This window comes from Chenopodium album, chromosome 20 (genome assembly GCF_948465745.1).
Source record: "Chenopodium album chromosome 20, dcCheAlbu1.1, whole genome shotgun sequence".
In the NCBI taxonomy this organism is placed as follows: Eukaryota; Viridiplantae; Streptophyta; class Magnoliopsida; order Caryophyllales; family Amaranthaceae; genus Chenopodium; species Chenopodium album.
This window is the reverse complement of record NC_137853.1, coordinates 3,816,857-3,829,697: the sequence shown is the minus strand read 5'-3', so window position 1 is coordinate 3,829,697 and position 12,841 is coordinate 3,816,857. Positions and strand designations below refer to the sequence as shown.

The 12,841-nt window shown below is 39.6% G+C and overlaps 1 protein-coding gene across 1 annotated transcript; it reads left to right on the top strand.

Annotated features, from left to right (window-relative positions):
• The first annotated feature begins 10,753 nt into the window (after positions 1 to 10,753).
• Positions 10,754 to 12,453, top strand: LOC145599266 (phospholipase A1-Ibeta2, chloroplastic-like). The gene has a single exon (XM_081655666.1). The coding sequence runs from the start codon at positions 10,805 to 10,807 to the stop codon at positions 12,431 to 12,433; it is 1,629 nt and encodes a 542-aa protein (XP_081511792.1). The 5' UTR covers positions 10,754 to 10,804; the 3' UTR covers positions 12,434 to 12,453.
• Positions 12,454 to 12,841: the final 388 nt, after the last annotated feature.

Here is a 12,841-nt window from a genome sequence, read left to right as displayed (position 1 = left end):
CATCTCCCTCCCCCTCGTCCTCTCCGGACTCGGGAGAAGTAACTACCAGCTCTGGAGGAGGCTGGCCGGCCTTCTTCGCCTCTTCCCTGAGGCAGACATAGTTCAGCCGCTTCTTAAAGCGTTCTTCATAGTATGCGGCCTCACCATCATCCACCATCAGCTCGAAGGCATCGAAGAAGTATGCCCTAAGCCTGTCTTCGGCATTCTGCTCAATGCGGACGATTTCCTCCGCGTTGGGCGGCCGAAGAGCTTTTAGCTGCTTAGCATAGTCCGAAACGGACTTCTTCAAGGCCTCAACCTCGGCCCTCAGCGCGTCCGCTTCGTCCAGAGCAGTCTTAAGGTTGGCTTGGGCCAACTTCAGCTCACTCTTCAAGGCCTCAGATGCCTCGAAGCCCAGCCTCCATTTCTCTTTCTCCAGGACGGCCTCGTCCCTCTCAACCCGCATGGCCTCCCTGGCCAAGGACTCCTCTTCGAGTGCCTTGCCCAGTTTGACCAGGTCTTCAGTTTGCCGCGCCGCCTTGTCGGCCAGCGCGGTTATTTGGGTCTCAAAATGCACCCTTTGGACGGCGGCCATCCCCGTCACAGCGTCCTCGACCTTCCTGATCTCGAGCCAAGCCTGCTTCAGCCGCTCGTTCTCTTTATCCTTCCATTCAAGGAAGGCGTTCAGGCGGAGGAAGAGCTGCGGACAGAAGAAGGAAACTTAGTCAAATATAGAAAAATTTGCTAAGTGTTAGAAAGAAAAAGTATAAAGAAAAAGAGACGTACCTCAGCAGAACAGTTGAGCATAGGGCCGAGGAAGCCCTCATTGATTCCCCGCAACTTATCACGCTGCGCTTGGGGAACCGCGCGAACCATGGCCTCGCGCATGGCCTTCCTGTCCGCGCTAGTCAGTGACTGGCCGGGCAGCCTCATTTGCAACTCCTCTGAGATGTCTGCGGACGACCGAATAAGAAGAGTTAGCTAAAATTTACAAATCAAATGGTACAAGAACAAGGAAGAAAGGCTAACCAGTGGAGAAGCTTGGAGGAGAGAGATTGATGGGAGGGGGCGGCAAAGAGGTGTCCCCCTCGTTGTCTAAATGGCCAGCAGTGTCACTGGCCGACTGATTGGCGTTTAGCCAATCAGATTTTTTAACTAACTCGACAGGCGGAGTCGAGAAGGAGCCGGTCATTTTTTCCGGGGATGACTTACCCCCATCGTCCAGTAGGACGGACGAATCGTGGACCTGATCAGCAATAGGTTCCACAGGCTTGGAGACCCCGCTTTGTGTCAGCCGGGGCTGTTCTCCTTGAGACTACGTTGTAGCAGTCTGCGACTTTGCCTTGGCCGCGGTTGTAGACGTCCTGGTTGCAACCGTCTTCCTCCTTTTAGATGCGTTCGCATCAGGAGTGGACGAAGCCGGCTGCTTCCTCCTTGCCCTCGGAGTAGAAGAAGACTGTAAAAACACAAGCAAAGTTAGAAAAATTACACAAGGCAGAAAGCATGTCAGTGTCCGTGTGAATTGGGGAAGGAGCTCCTTTCCAACAGGTATGAACGGACGAAATGCGTCCGTGCAAACTCGAGAAGCAGGCTCCTCCCAGTATAGAAGAACGGACAATGAGGAAAGAAAAACTCCAAAAAAAAAAATAAAAAATAAATAAACTAAGTGTTTACCTCCTTGAGTTGCTCGTACATCTTGAAACGAGCCTAGTATCGAGCAAGGTCCACCTCGGACATCTCCACCTCTCCCTTCTGAGCCGGGTCAAGCATAGCGTACGCCTCCGCTGCAAAAAAAAAAAAAAAAAAAAAAAAAAAAGTGTTAGAGTATTTTTCTAAAAAACTCTACGTGCGTACAAAAAAGTTTATATATCTAAGTGTCCACCTTGGGGCATGTTCTGGTACAGGCCGTACGCAGACATGAAGGTAGTGTCCCTAAACCAATTGGCAAGAGGAACCCAATGGCGAGGGACACGTTCGATTTTGTTACCCCGCTTGACTCGGTTGACCATGAAATATTCAAGTTGGTGCTCGTGGCTTGGATGGATGGGCGGCTTGTCAGGTTTATGGTCCCCGCGTCCGAGCTGAATGGGATCCGGACGGCACTTGTTCATGCGGAGGTTGAACTCCGCATCTTGAGTTTTGATGCGGTAGAATCGGTGCTTCCAGTCCCTCCATTTGCTGACACGGTCGACCACAACCATGTAATCCCTGGTCGCGCTCAAGACGAGCCAACCATCCGTATCCTTCTCCAGCCGAGTAAGTGAGTGCATCTCACAGAAGACCGCAGAGTCTGGCGTGAAACCCTTGCAGATGCACGTCACCAAGTACCCAAAAATATTTAACCAACTGTTTGGCGTCAGTTGGAAAAGGCCAATGTCGTATTCGTCCAGAACTGTCCGGACGAATGGATGAAGAGGGAAGCGAAGGCCTACATCCAAAGCGGCCCTGTAAACGCAAAACGCCCGTTTGCGCGGCTTCTCCTCATCCCAGGTAGCCACAGCAATGGCTTTCTTGGGGACTTGTATTTCGAATCCCTCCCCCAAATGGAGGGACTCCTTGTACTCCTCAAAGCCCTTCTTCAAGAACTTCAGGGCCGTCTCTCCAACCGTACAAGCGTACGGGTCCCTGAAGTTGTCAATGTTGGCGACGTTTTCTTCGGCCGCCGCCTCACCTTTGGCCGTCTCGCCCACGGCCTCTTTCTCAACCTCTTCTTCTTCCACTTGGTGAGAAGGGGCACTCCCAAACTCTGAAGACAGCACCCTGTCCAAGTCTGCTGCCTCGGCCGAGCTTCAGCCTCTTGAGCTATGTGCGCCCATGGAAGAAGGAACGCCCTCCTCAACTAATGGACGCTTGCCTTTGTCTTTGGCAGCGTCCGCCTGATTTCCCGAAGGAGGGGCGTTGCGAATAGGCAGGTCGGACGGTTCCCTAATTGAGATTCCCATCATGGGTCTGTCCGCCCCGCCCAGTTGAAGTAGAGGTTGAGAGGAAGAGGGGACGGACGAACCAGCAGCGTCAGCCCCAAGATCGGTAGGATGGTCTTTGCAGGCTACCAGTTCGGCCCCATCCATGACTGAACTGGCAAATTGAGGGAACCTAAGTTCCGGAGCAGGAGTGGACGAGGCGCCTTCAGCTTGTAGGCGTTCCTCGAAGGAAGAAGTGACCTCCACGGCGAAGTGATGAGAGCCAGTGGAGGCGGTCGTTGTTTGGGTGGTGGAGGTAGTCTACACCTCCATGGTACTTGGGTTGTTAGGGTCATAAGGGACCCTAGGGTGAACCAGACTGCCGTCTGGATTCCTGGCCGCATGAAGATCGCGCGTACGCATTGTTCTTGCCATTGCCTGAGAGGACAGAGAAGAATAAGTGGGGGTGAGTATGTACGCACCAGACATAGACTCACTCCAAGGAGGAGACAACTCTTCTCCGTCCACTCTAGACTCCTCAGTCCCAGGCGAACGACCGGCCTCATGAGGAGAGTCGGACGAAGCCGAGTATGGATCCAGAATTGAAATAAAAGAAAAAATACAAGAAAAGAAAGAAGTGTAGACGGCCTACCTCTGTACGTTCTGAAAACTTCGTAAGTGTTCTTGGTGTTGTTGAAGATTGACCGGAAAACTCAAAAAATGCCTGGACAACTCAAACTCACGGCGGCGCTCTTGAAGATTAAAGGAAAAATCACTTTCTCTCACTAGAATGCTCTGACTTCTCTCTAGAATTCACAATTGGGTAAAGTGTGAAAATGAGGATTCACTTCCCATATTTATAGAATGAACTCATGGGGCCAAAATGGTAAAACCACCTTTCCCGCCTAAACATTCAAACGGTAATTTTTTGAAGAAATTACTCGAAGAAAGAGACAGAATGACGTTAGGGTTCTGTTAACTTGTGAAAAAATCAGACAGACAATTGACGGCGCGTCAAAGTGAGTTGAAGTGAGTTAAGTCACAAATTCAAGAGATGTACACCTTCAACACTTAGTCTCCAGGACTTAAAAATATCTAAGAGGAAAATGCCTAAGAGTATGGACGCTCTGGGTAGTTAGGAGATAAGCTCCTCCCAGAGTATCAGAACGTCCAGACCAAAATAGGAGGACGTCTAGTCCCACTGCTGAGGCCGCTCTGGGTGGCTAGGAGATAAGCTCCTCCCAGAATACGAGAGCGTCCAGACTAAAAAGCAAGGATGTTCATTTTAAATGCTGTAGACGCCCTGGGTAGTTAGGAGATAATCTCCTCCCAGAGTATGAGGACGTCCAGTCCAAAAAATGCGGACGTCCCGATGAGCTAGGAGATAAGCTCCTCCCAGAGTATGAGGACGTCCAGTCCAAAGTATGTGGACGTCCAAATGAACCAGGGGTTAAGCCTCTCTCAGAGTACGAGAACGTCCAGTACAAAGTATGGACGACCAAATAAGCAAGAAGACAAGCTCACTCCAGACTACGAGGACGTCCAGAACAAAATATACGGACGTCCAGGTAGCAAAGAGAGCTTTGAGTCCAAAGTATATGGACGTCCAGGGCAGATGGGAGGTAAACCCAACCCAGAGTACCAGGACGTCCAGAATGTAAGATCAGAGGAGGCGGCCAGTAAGTGTACGAGCCACCCCCTCTGAGGGGCAAATGTTTAGGGTAAAAATACCCCAGGTACGTGGCCCAATCTCATAGTGACACGTGGCCCAATAAGAAGGCGACAGGTGGCCCTATGAGAGTGTGACACGTGTCCACCTGACAGGGTGACACATGTCAGCCATCTTTAAATACACAATATAACATCAGAAAGAGAAAAAGGCCCTGATTACATCAGGCCCAAATCCCGAGAAACCCTTGAAAGCCGTAAAACGACGCCCCCATGACACGTGGTGACCCCTGCTTGCGCAGCCAATCACGTCACGATATTCTAGGGTACAAACCCTAGAGGGGCACATGTTCCCACCCCTATAAATACCCCAATCATTTATGATGGGAGGGGGAATTACGACATAACATAAATATAGAGCATTAAAAAGCTCCAACTTCTCTCTACTTTCTCTCTCTAGCTTTTCCGATTTCCGATCACTAACTTGATCGTCGGAGGCGAATATTCCGATCACCGGAATATTCGTTGTTTTGCAGGTGTCCGAGTCTCATTGTCAGTAGAGCGTGACCAGTATCCGAGGAGATCACAAAAAACCCTGAAACAACTAGTATGCAATGTTCTTATACATACTTGTACCAAATTAATGTAGTTTGTGTACTACTACCATCCATATTATTTAATTAGATTGTTCTCCCCAATCACTTTTGTATACACTCGGTTTTCAGTAAATTACTGTACATCGAGTTCACTTTTGTCAAATTTAGTGTGTCATTTTTGTCAAATTTAGTATCACTTTTGTCAAATTTATCAATGAAGCACAAATAACTCTTATATATGTCAGAGTAACTTTTGTGCGTTTTAGTGTAACCTTTGCGCTTTTTATTGTCACTTTATAACGGATGTTTAGTAATTTACTGAACATCCGTTTTATTTAAAAGTTAAACGACTTTCCTTAAATAAGTTAAACGAGTAATTGAGAAAAGGATATGCTCCACAAGATCGAATGTGAGTATGTGACATATTATCTTGAAATTAATTATGAATATAAGTAGGTTCCGTATAATTTATCAACTTTCCCTTGCTCTACAATTGGAATTTGAGTTTTCTTTCAACTCTTAATTATTATTTACAAAAATGGGACCATTTACAAACAATGAAGAGAAGAAGAAAAAAAATTTGTCACATACTACCTTCATTTCTTTATAATCACGAAAGTACCTCAATTATTCAATGATTTCAATATCAAATGACATTACTCAATATTATTATTATTTTTTTTTAAAAAAGAAATTAATCTAATATCTGATGAACGAACTACATAGTATGCTAGAATTATGATTGACAATTTGACATATACGAAATTACGAAGTTTATGTTATTATGTAGAGGCGTTGAGCTTAAGCATGTATGTGCTGTTTTTTTTTTTTTTTTTTTTTTTTAAAAAAAAAAAAAAACTTCTGACACTATTCAAAACATTTCTTTATGTAGTATATTGCTGTATTTTGTTTAATTTTCATGTTAACAATCATTTTTCTACCTTAACAGTAGACAAAACCTTTAATTTCATACTTGTACAGTTGTACTATTATTGTACACCTATATACGGCTATATATGGATCATATAAAGTAATAATTTACGAAATCTATGCACTATATATTGTTTGTTGAGGATATATTGGTTCGTTCATATAGCACTACTATAATTACATTATTTTAGGATGATTAGAATGAAGCTTAATAATGCTCGGGATTCGCGGTACATGTCTCTTAATTGACATTACAAAAGTAAACTATATTGTTTAGTGCTCCCTAATTGGCTAATAGTGGAGACACACTTCTATGCATGTAAGTAACATTACTAACATATTTTTAAAAATTTAAATAGTATATAGTATAATTATTAATTTTATATGCCAAGAAAAGTCATAAATAGAGGAAAATTTTATAATTGAAAAACTATTAGCACTTGTAATTATTAGTAGCAAAGACTGGTTTTTTCTAAAAGAAGCGGACTTGTAAAAAAGCAGCAAAAAACGAGTGCACACTTGCACATGTTACATGCCTAACTGCTTGTGTGTGGAAAACCCAAAAAAAAAACAAAAAACAAAAAATAACATTAAAAAGCATTAAAATTAAACAAATGTGTAGCTAAATTCAGCGTGACTTTAATTTTGTGGTAGCTTTGTCCTTATTAGTGCTAATTAGTTAATTAATTAGAATGAAGATCAGATGTATGTACCTTTCAATAGTGTGTTACGTACATGAGTAGTTGTCCTTTTTTTGATACCTTGCTAGCCTATGATTTTCACTTAAAGTATCATTATTCTTTCTGGCCGGTAGTCATAAGTAGAAGGGGACATGGAGAAAATGAAGTTGGAGAGAATGGTATCAAAAATTTTCACATCTACATGTCTTTCGCGTTGGAGGAAGGTGCATTAGGGTGACGCGTTGTTTGGAGTATCCAATTTATAATTGAATTTAAACTTGACTTATGTGTGGTCAATTTCAGTAAAATTGATATTTATGACTTCTTGAATGTACTTGAACTTGAAAATATAATACTTCATAGTGTTTTGTTTTTGTTTTTGTTTTTTTTTTTTTTTTATAACTTTTAAAAGTGAAAATATGTTAGTCATGACACAAGAATTCTTGTTTCTAATAAATGATAATTTGGACTTTTGTTCTAAAGGTCCTTAGCAATTTAGCATAGATATATAGTACTTCCTCCTAATCGTAAATTTATTTGAATTTCACTTAGTTTAGCAAATTAAATTTCTAGAAGGAAGTAAATGCGATAATATATAATTTATGTTTTAATATATAATATGTACCGAGTAATTGATAGCATACATGAAATTGCTTGTTCTTGATCTTCACCTAAATTTTACTGGTGTTGTTTGATTTCTATGGGAATTTACTTCCCTATAAGAATTTGTATTTTATGGGACTTCATTTTCAAATTCCCATGATTTATACTTCCCTCATTTTTCTTGTGCAACCAAACATCACCTTATCATATAATTTTTAATTTTGTATTCACTACAACTAATTTCTACTCCGTATTGATTTTTAAGGTATTACCATTATTGAAATTCATTAAATTGCCAAGTAATATTTTTTTTAAAAAGTGAAGATAGGGCCTTAAAATTCTAGGTTATTGTATATGAAGTCATCAATTAATTTAAGTTTAATTACACTAATACTCCTATTTATTAAAAGTGAAGAGAAAGGACCTTAAAATTCTAAGGTATATCCGTATATATATATGCTGTTAAATATAAACGCTAGATCAAAAGAAACATGAGTAGCATAAATGCATAATATTATAGTAATAGGTAATTAAGTGCCGGGCAACGACAATAATGTTGTGATCTTCATTGAGAGCATATACAAGTATATATTTGGTGCAAAAAGGGTATAACCGTATAAATTAATTATAAAATGCTGTGAACGTTATTTTGTTTGAAGCTCCTTTTATGATAGGGTTATAGACAAACCGTACCAACAAATTTTTAGTTAGGAAAAATACATTAAAAAACTTTCTGATAGCATAAAAAATATTCGCAGTACGTGTATGTTGTATAATATGGTTATTATACAATACGTCCAAATTTATCTAGCTAGCTACTGTAGTTATATGTTTATTATTATCATGTCTAAAAAAAAAAAATTATTATTATCACGAATTGCGGTCTTTGTCAATTTCAAGTCATACTATTTTACGTGTTTTTTGTATATACATATATATTTAAATAATCAACACTCGTTAAGTTAAATTGACACTTTTTGTAAGTCTTTTTTAGTTTGGGAAAAAAAGAAATATCCGTCCCCGAAGTATCCTTTTGTGGGGTTAGATTGCATAACCTTAAAGGCACGAGGTAAAAGCTTAAATACTTTGATTTAATTTGTGATCGATGGTTCCTAAAATGATTATTTTTGTACCATATAACTTATTTTTTATCAAAAATGTAAGGATATTATTATTACAGGAATAATTTTTTTTATAAAAAAACTTGCTCGCTCCATTCTACCATTATAAAGTTACATCTAGAATTATATTTCAAAAATTATCTCGATCCATGCTTCATATGAGATTCTATGGAAGTTTATTTTTCATTGTAATTATTTTAGTTTGGTAAGTGAGGGTCCTGAGGGATAGCTCAAGTGGTTAGAGCTTTCCTCCCGATTCCAAGAGATCTTGAGATCGATTCTCACCACCCGCCCTTATGGCTCTCTAAATACTAAAAAAAAATGCTCGTAATTGACATTAATACCAGAATAAATATCTTTGTTAATTATTATGTGTAACTTTAGAAATATTATTTATACTTCAAAACAATATATTATTATTTGTGAAATATAAAATATTACAAAGTTGCTCATAATATTTATCGAATGTAATAGTTGATAATAATTTGAATAGTGCCCCTTCATGCACATCAAATATTGACTTCTTCAGTGATTCGGTCACAATTTTACTTCAAAAAAGTAAAAAACTCTTGTACTTTCAAAGATACGATTTTACATTTTCCTTTAAATTAAGGAAATCCAATGAACTTTACTGCGCAAGGCCTTTGGTGCTTACTTTTTAAGGTAGGTGGAAAATTATTCCTCAAATAGCAGCTCTTCAAAAATAGGAGAAAAATAAATTTGGACAAATATTTTGTTTGACCAAATTTTGTTGATTTAATATAATTTTTTAATACAAGTATTATTTGATCATTGGTTCAAGGTAACTAAATTTTGTAGGGCTTTTTGTTGAACGAAATTTCTTACTCCCTTTTTTACTGGCAAATTTTATAAGATTATAAGTAAAGAATAATTCAAACAGAAAACAAAGCTAAAAATGCAATTTTGTGTGATATTGTCTCATTGATTGACATGATCAATGACGATATATGTAATCAAAGTTATCAATATATGTTTCTTTTGGATCATATTTCAATAAACTTGTTCTTTGGCAACAAATTTATGTGTAACAAATGTCAGACATGCAGCTAGCTTAAAACTCTAACAACTTATCGAATGTATTGACTTGAATTGATACTTAGTTGTAGACATGAACTCATTCAAAATTCAAAGTTTTTACTAATTATTTCAACAAACTAGTTCTCAAGATATTAGAGTAAGACTTTTATGAGTTTTACCCCTGAATTAAACAAATGAAAAAGAAATTCTCCTTAGAATTTTAAGTAGAGTATATGTATGCTTATGGGTTAATTACTAAAAAGTTAAAATTAAAGTGACCGAAATACATTTATTGTTATAGAGTCGTTAGAGATCGACAACGCTAGATTAGACGTATGCATTGTTTTAACACAAATTTCACAACCAATTATTTCTTAATCAAATGTCGCATCTTTTACCCTAATTTCTTGAATATCAACTCCATATACTCATTTCAAATTTATCAGAACGGTTGAAACGGTGTTTATAGTACAGTTATGTTTAATTATTATGTTAAAAGAGATAATAAGGTATAAAGCATTAATACAAAATATAAAAAATCAAGTCATTTCACAAAATAAATGATGAACAACGTGAAACACTCCAAGTAGGACTAGGACATACTTCGTAATTAATAATAGCATTTCTAACAAATATATGAACATCAAACAAAAAACAGAAATTATTCAAACCAACAATTTTCTTCTCTCATCTTATATCCCATACAGTGGGAATGGATCAGAAACTATTTTGACAAAAACAAAATACTTATACTAATAATAATTAAGAATAATAATATTACTTATTTACTGTTGATCCATAATAAATAACCATCCCTTAAAAACAGTAGTCAATACAAAGTCATAGACTCAACAGGGGTAAAGCCGTCAATTTAATAAAATCAAACAGATAATTCTGGTCAATTTATGAACCGGATTATATTTAAACCAGCAGACTTTCAACTTTCAATGCTCTTTCTTTCGTCTCCGGTTCACTCTACGCGATTACACGTCTATAGTATTCAAATTAGCAATGTGAAATAGTCTAAATTATTCATTTATCATTTTCCTATTTTACCCTTGATTAATATTTTATTGTTTTCGCACTAGGAAAGTCTAACCCATGGCATTTTCTGTAATTTTAAACAACATCTAAGGGTATTTTGTGGAATAGTAGCAGTGGTTGGCGCTCTATATATACCCCCTCTGATTTATTCAAATGACGCTTCAGAGTTCAACAACCAAACTAACAACCAATTTCATAATATTCTCTCTTTCTTAAATTTTTCCATCTTTAAACAAAAAACAAAAATGGCGCAAATTGCTCAATTTGGATCCATGCTTCCATCTCACAACCTTAAACGTGCCGGATTACGGTGTGCACAACAATCTTCGATGTCGAGGCCGAGCCGATTATGGGCTTCGGCTCGGGCTGCTCATGTTCAAGAAAGGGGTAGTAATCAAAAGACAAAAGATCATTTATCTAACCTTGATAAGCTGCTACAAAAGGAAGCAGCTCCATTACCGCCGCGGCCAATGAAGTCCATTGACCGCGAGCAGCAATCAGAGAGCAACCGTAATAGGGGGCTATTGCAAGGGCTCAATCTGGCCCGGATTTGGCCCGAGGGGATTCCGGGCCGGGCTGTCGAGGCGGCAGCTGAAATGTCACCTCGTCGTCTGACTCGGATCCAGCAGATGCTATTGAATCAACAGCCCGAGTACTCCCCCCGGAACCATTTGGGAGCGCGGTGGAGGGAGTACCACGGGAGTGGGGATTGGGTGGGGTTACTTGACCCTCTCGACGAGAATCTTCGTCGAGAGATGGTCAGGTATGGGGAGTTTATCCAAGCTGCCTACCAATCCTTCCACTCTGACCCCGCCACTACAGAGGCGGGGATCAAGTCGTGGAGGGAGGTGGGGTTACCTGATAAGTCGTATCACGTAACCAAAAGTCTGTACGCCACATCATCCATTGGACTACCTAAATGGGTGGACGATGTGGCACCCGATCTTAGTTGGATGACGCAGCGATCTAGCTGCGTCGGGTATGTTGCTGTTTGCCAAGATGAACGTGAGATTGCTAGAATGGGAAGGAGGGACATTGTCATCTCCCTTCGAGGAACCGCCACGTGCCTCGAATGGGCCGAGAATTTCCGGGCCTTACTCGTCCCAATGGAAGAATCCAATGATCAAAGCAACGAAGATCAACCCAAGGTCGAATGCGGGTTCCTTAGCTTATTCCGAACTCAAGGGGAACACACACCAAGTCTAGCCGAGTCAGTGGTACAAGAAATTAAACGACTATTAGAAACATACAAAGGCGAAACATTAAGCATTACAATAACCGGACATAGTCTTGGTGCAGCCCTAGCCGTACTAGTGGCCGACGAGATTAGCACATGCGCCCCGGAGGTACCTCCGGTGGCGGTTTTCTCATTCGGAGGACCACGTGTAGGAAACCGTGCCTTCGCCGAACGTATAAAATCCAACAACGTAAAAGTGCTAAGGATCGTAAACAACCAAGACGTTATCACAAGGGTACCTGGTGTATTTTTGAGCGAAGAGCTAGAACAAAAGCTAATGAACAATGCACAAGTAGCTGGTGTTCTTGAATTTCTAAGCAATAAAATGCCATTGGCATACTCCCATGTTGGTACCGAACTTAGAGTTGATACTAGAATGTCACCTTATTTGAGACCGGATGCTGACGTGGCATGTTGCCATGATCTGGAAGCTTACTTGCACTTGGTAGATGGTTTCATGGCATCAAATTGCCCGTTTAGACCGAATGCGAAACGAAGCTTGTTTAAATTGCTTAGTGAGCAAGGGTCTAATGTGAAGAAATTGTATACAAGTAAGGCAAAGTCCTTGACTTTAAAAATCGAGAACGATGGAGTAGTGTCTATGTCTAAATGTTTACCTAGTCCATCCTCATCATGAAAATTAATAAAAAGATTATTTTCTCCCCGAAAAATAGTGTGGGAGAGAATTTTTGTACATTTATCTCTTTGATTCATCTCTACTAATCAACTAACAATTCTTATATGATTGGCGCTACATAATTACAAAAAAAGCAACCAATTAACTTTTTCATCCAATCTTAGGACCATCTATATGTTATCTACACCAAATTTATTTGAGTGGACGAAATTAACATACCGCTCAAAGTATGGCCTGGCTAATTGTGTGAGAGTCATTGGAATGAAGATTTGGTTTAGAACTAAGCTAAATATGGCTGCATTTGCACTTAGTTTAGATATATATAATTAGAATAATAATCAATATTTAATTTACTCCGTCATTTTTCTTTTTTTTTTGAGAAATAATTTACACCGTAATTAAGTATTA

Excerpts from the sequence above, each read along its gene's own strand:
- LOC145599266 (XM_081655666.1), top strand. The coding sequence starts at position 10,805 with ATGGCGCAAATTGCTCAATTTGGATCCATGCTTCCATCTCACAACCTT.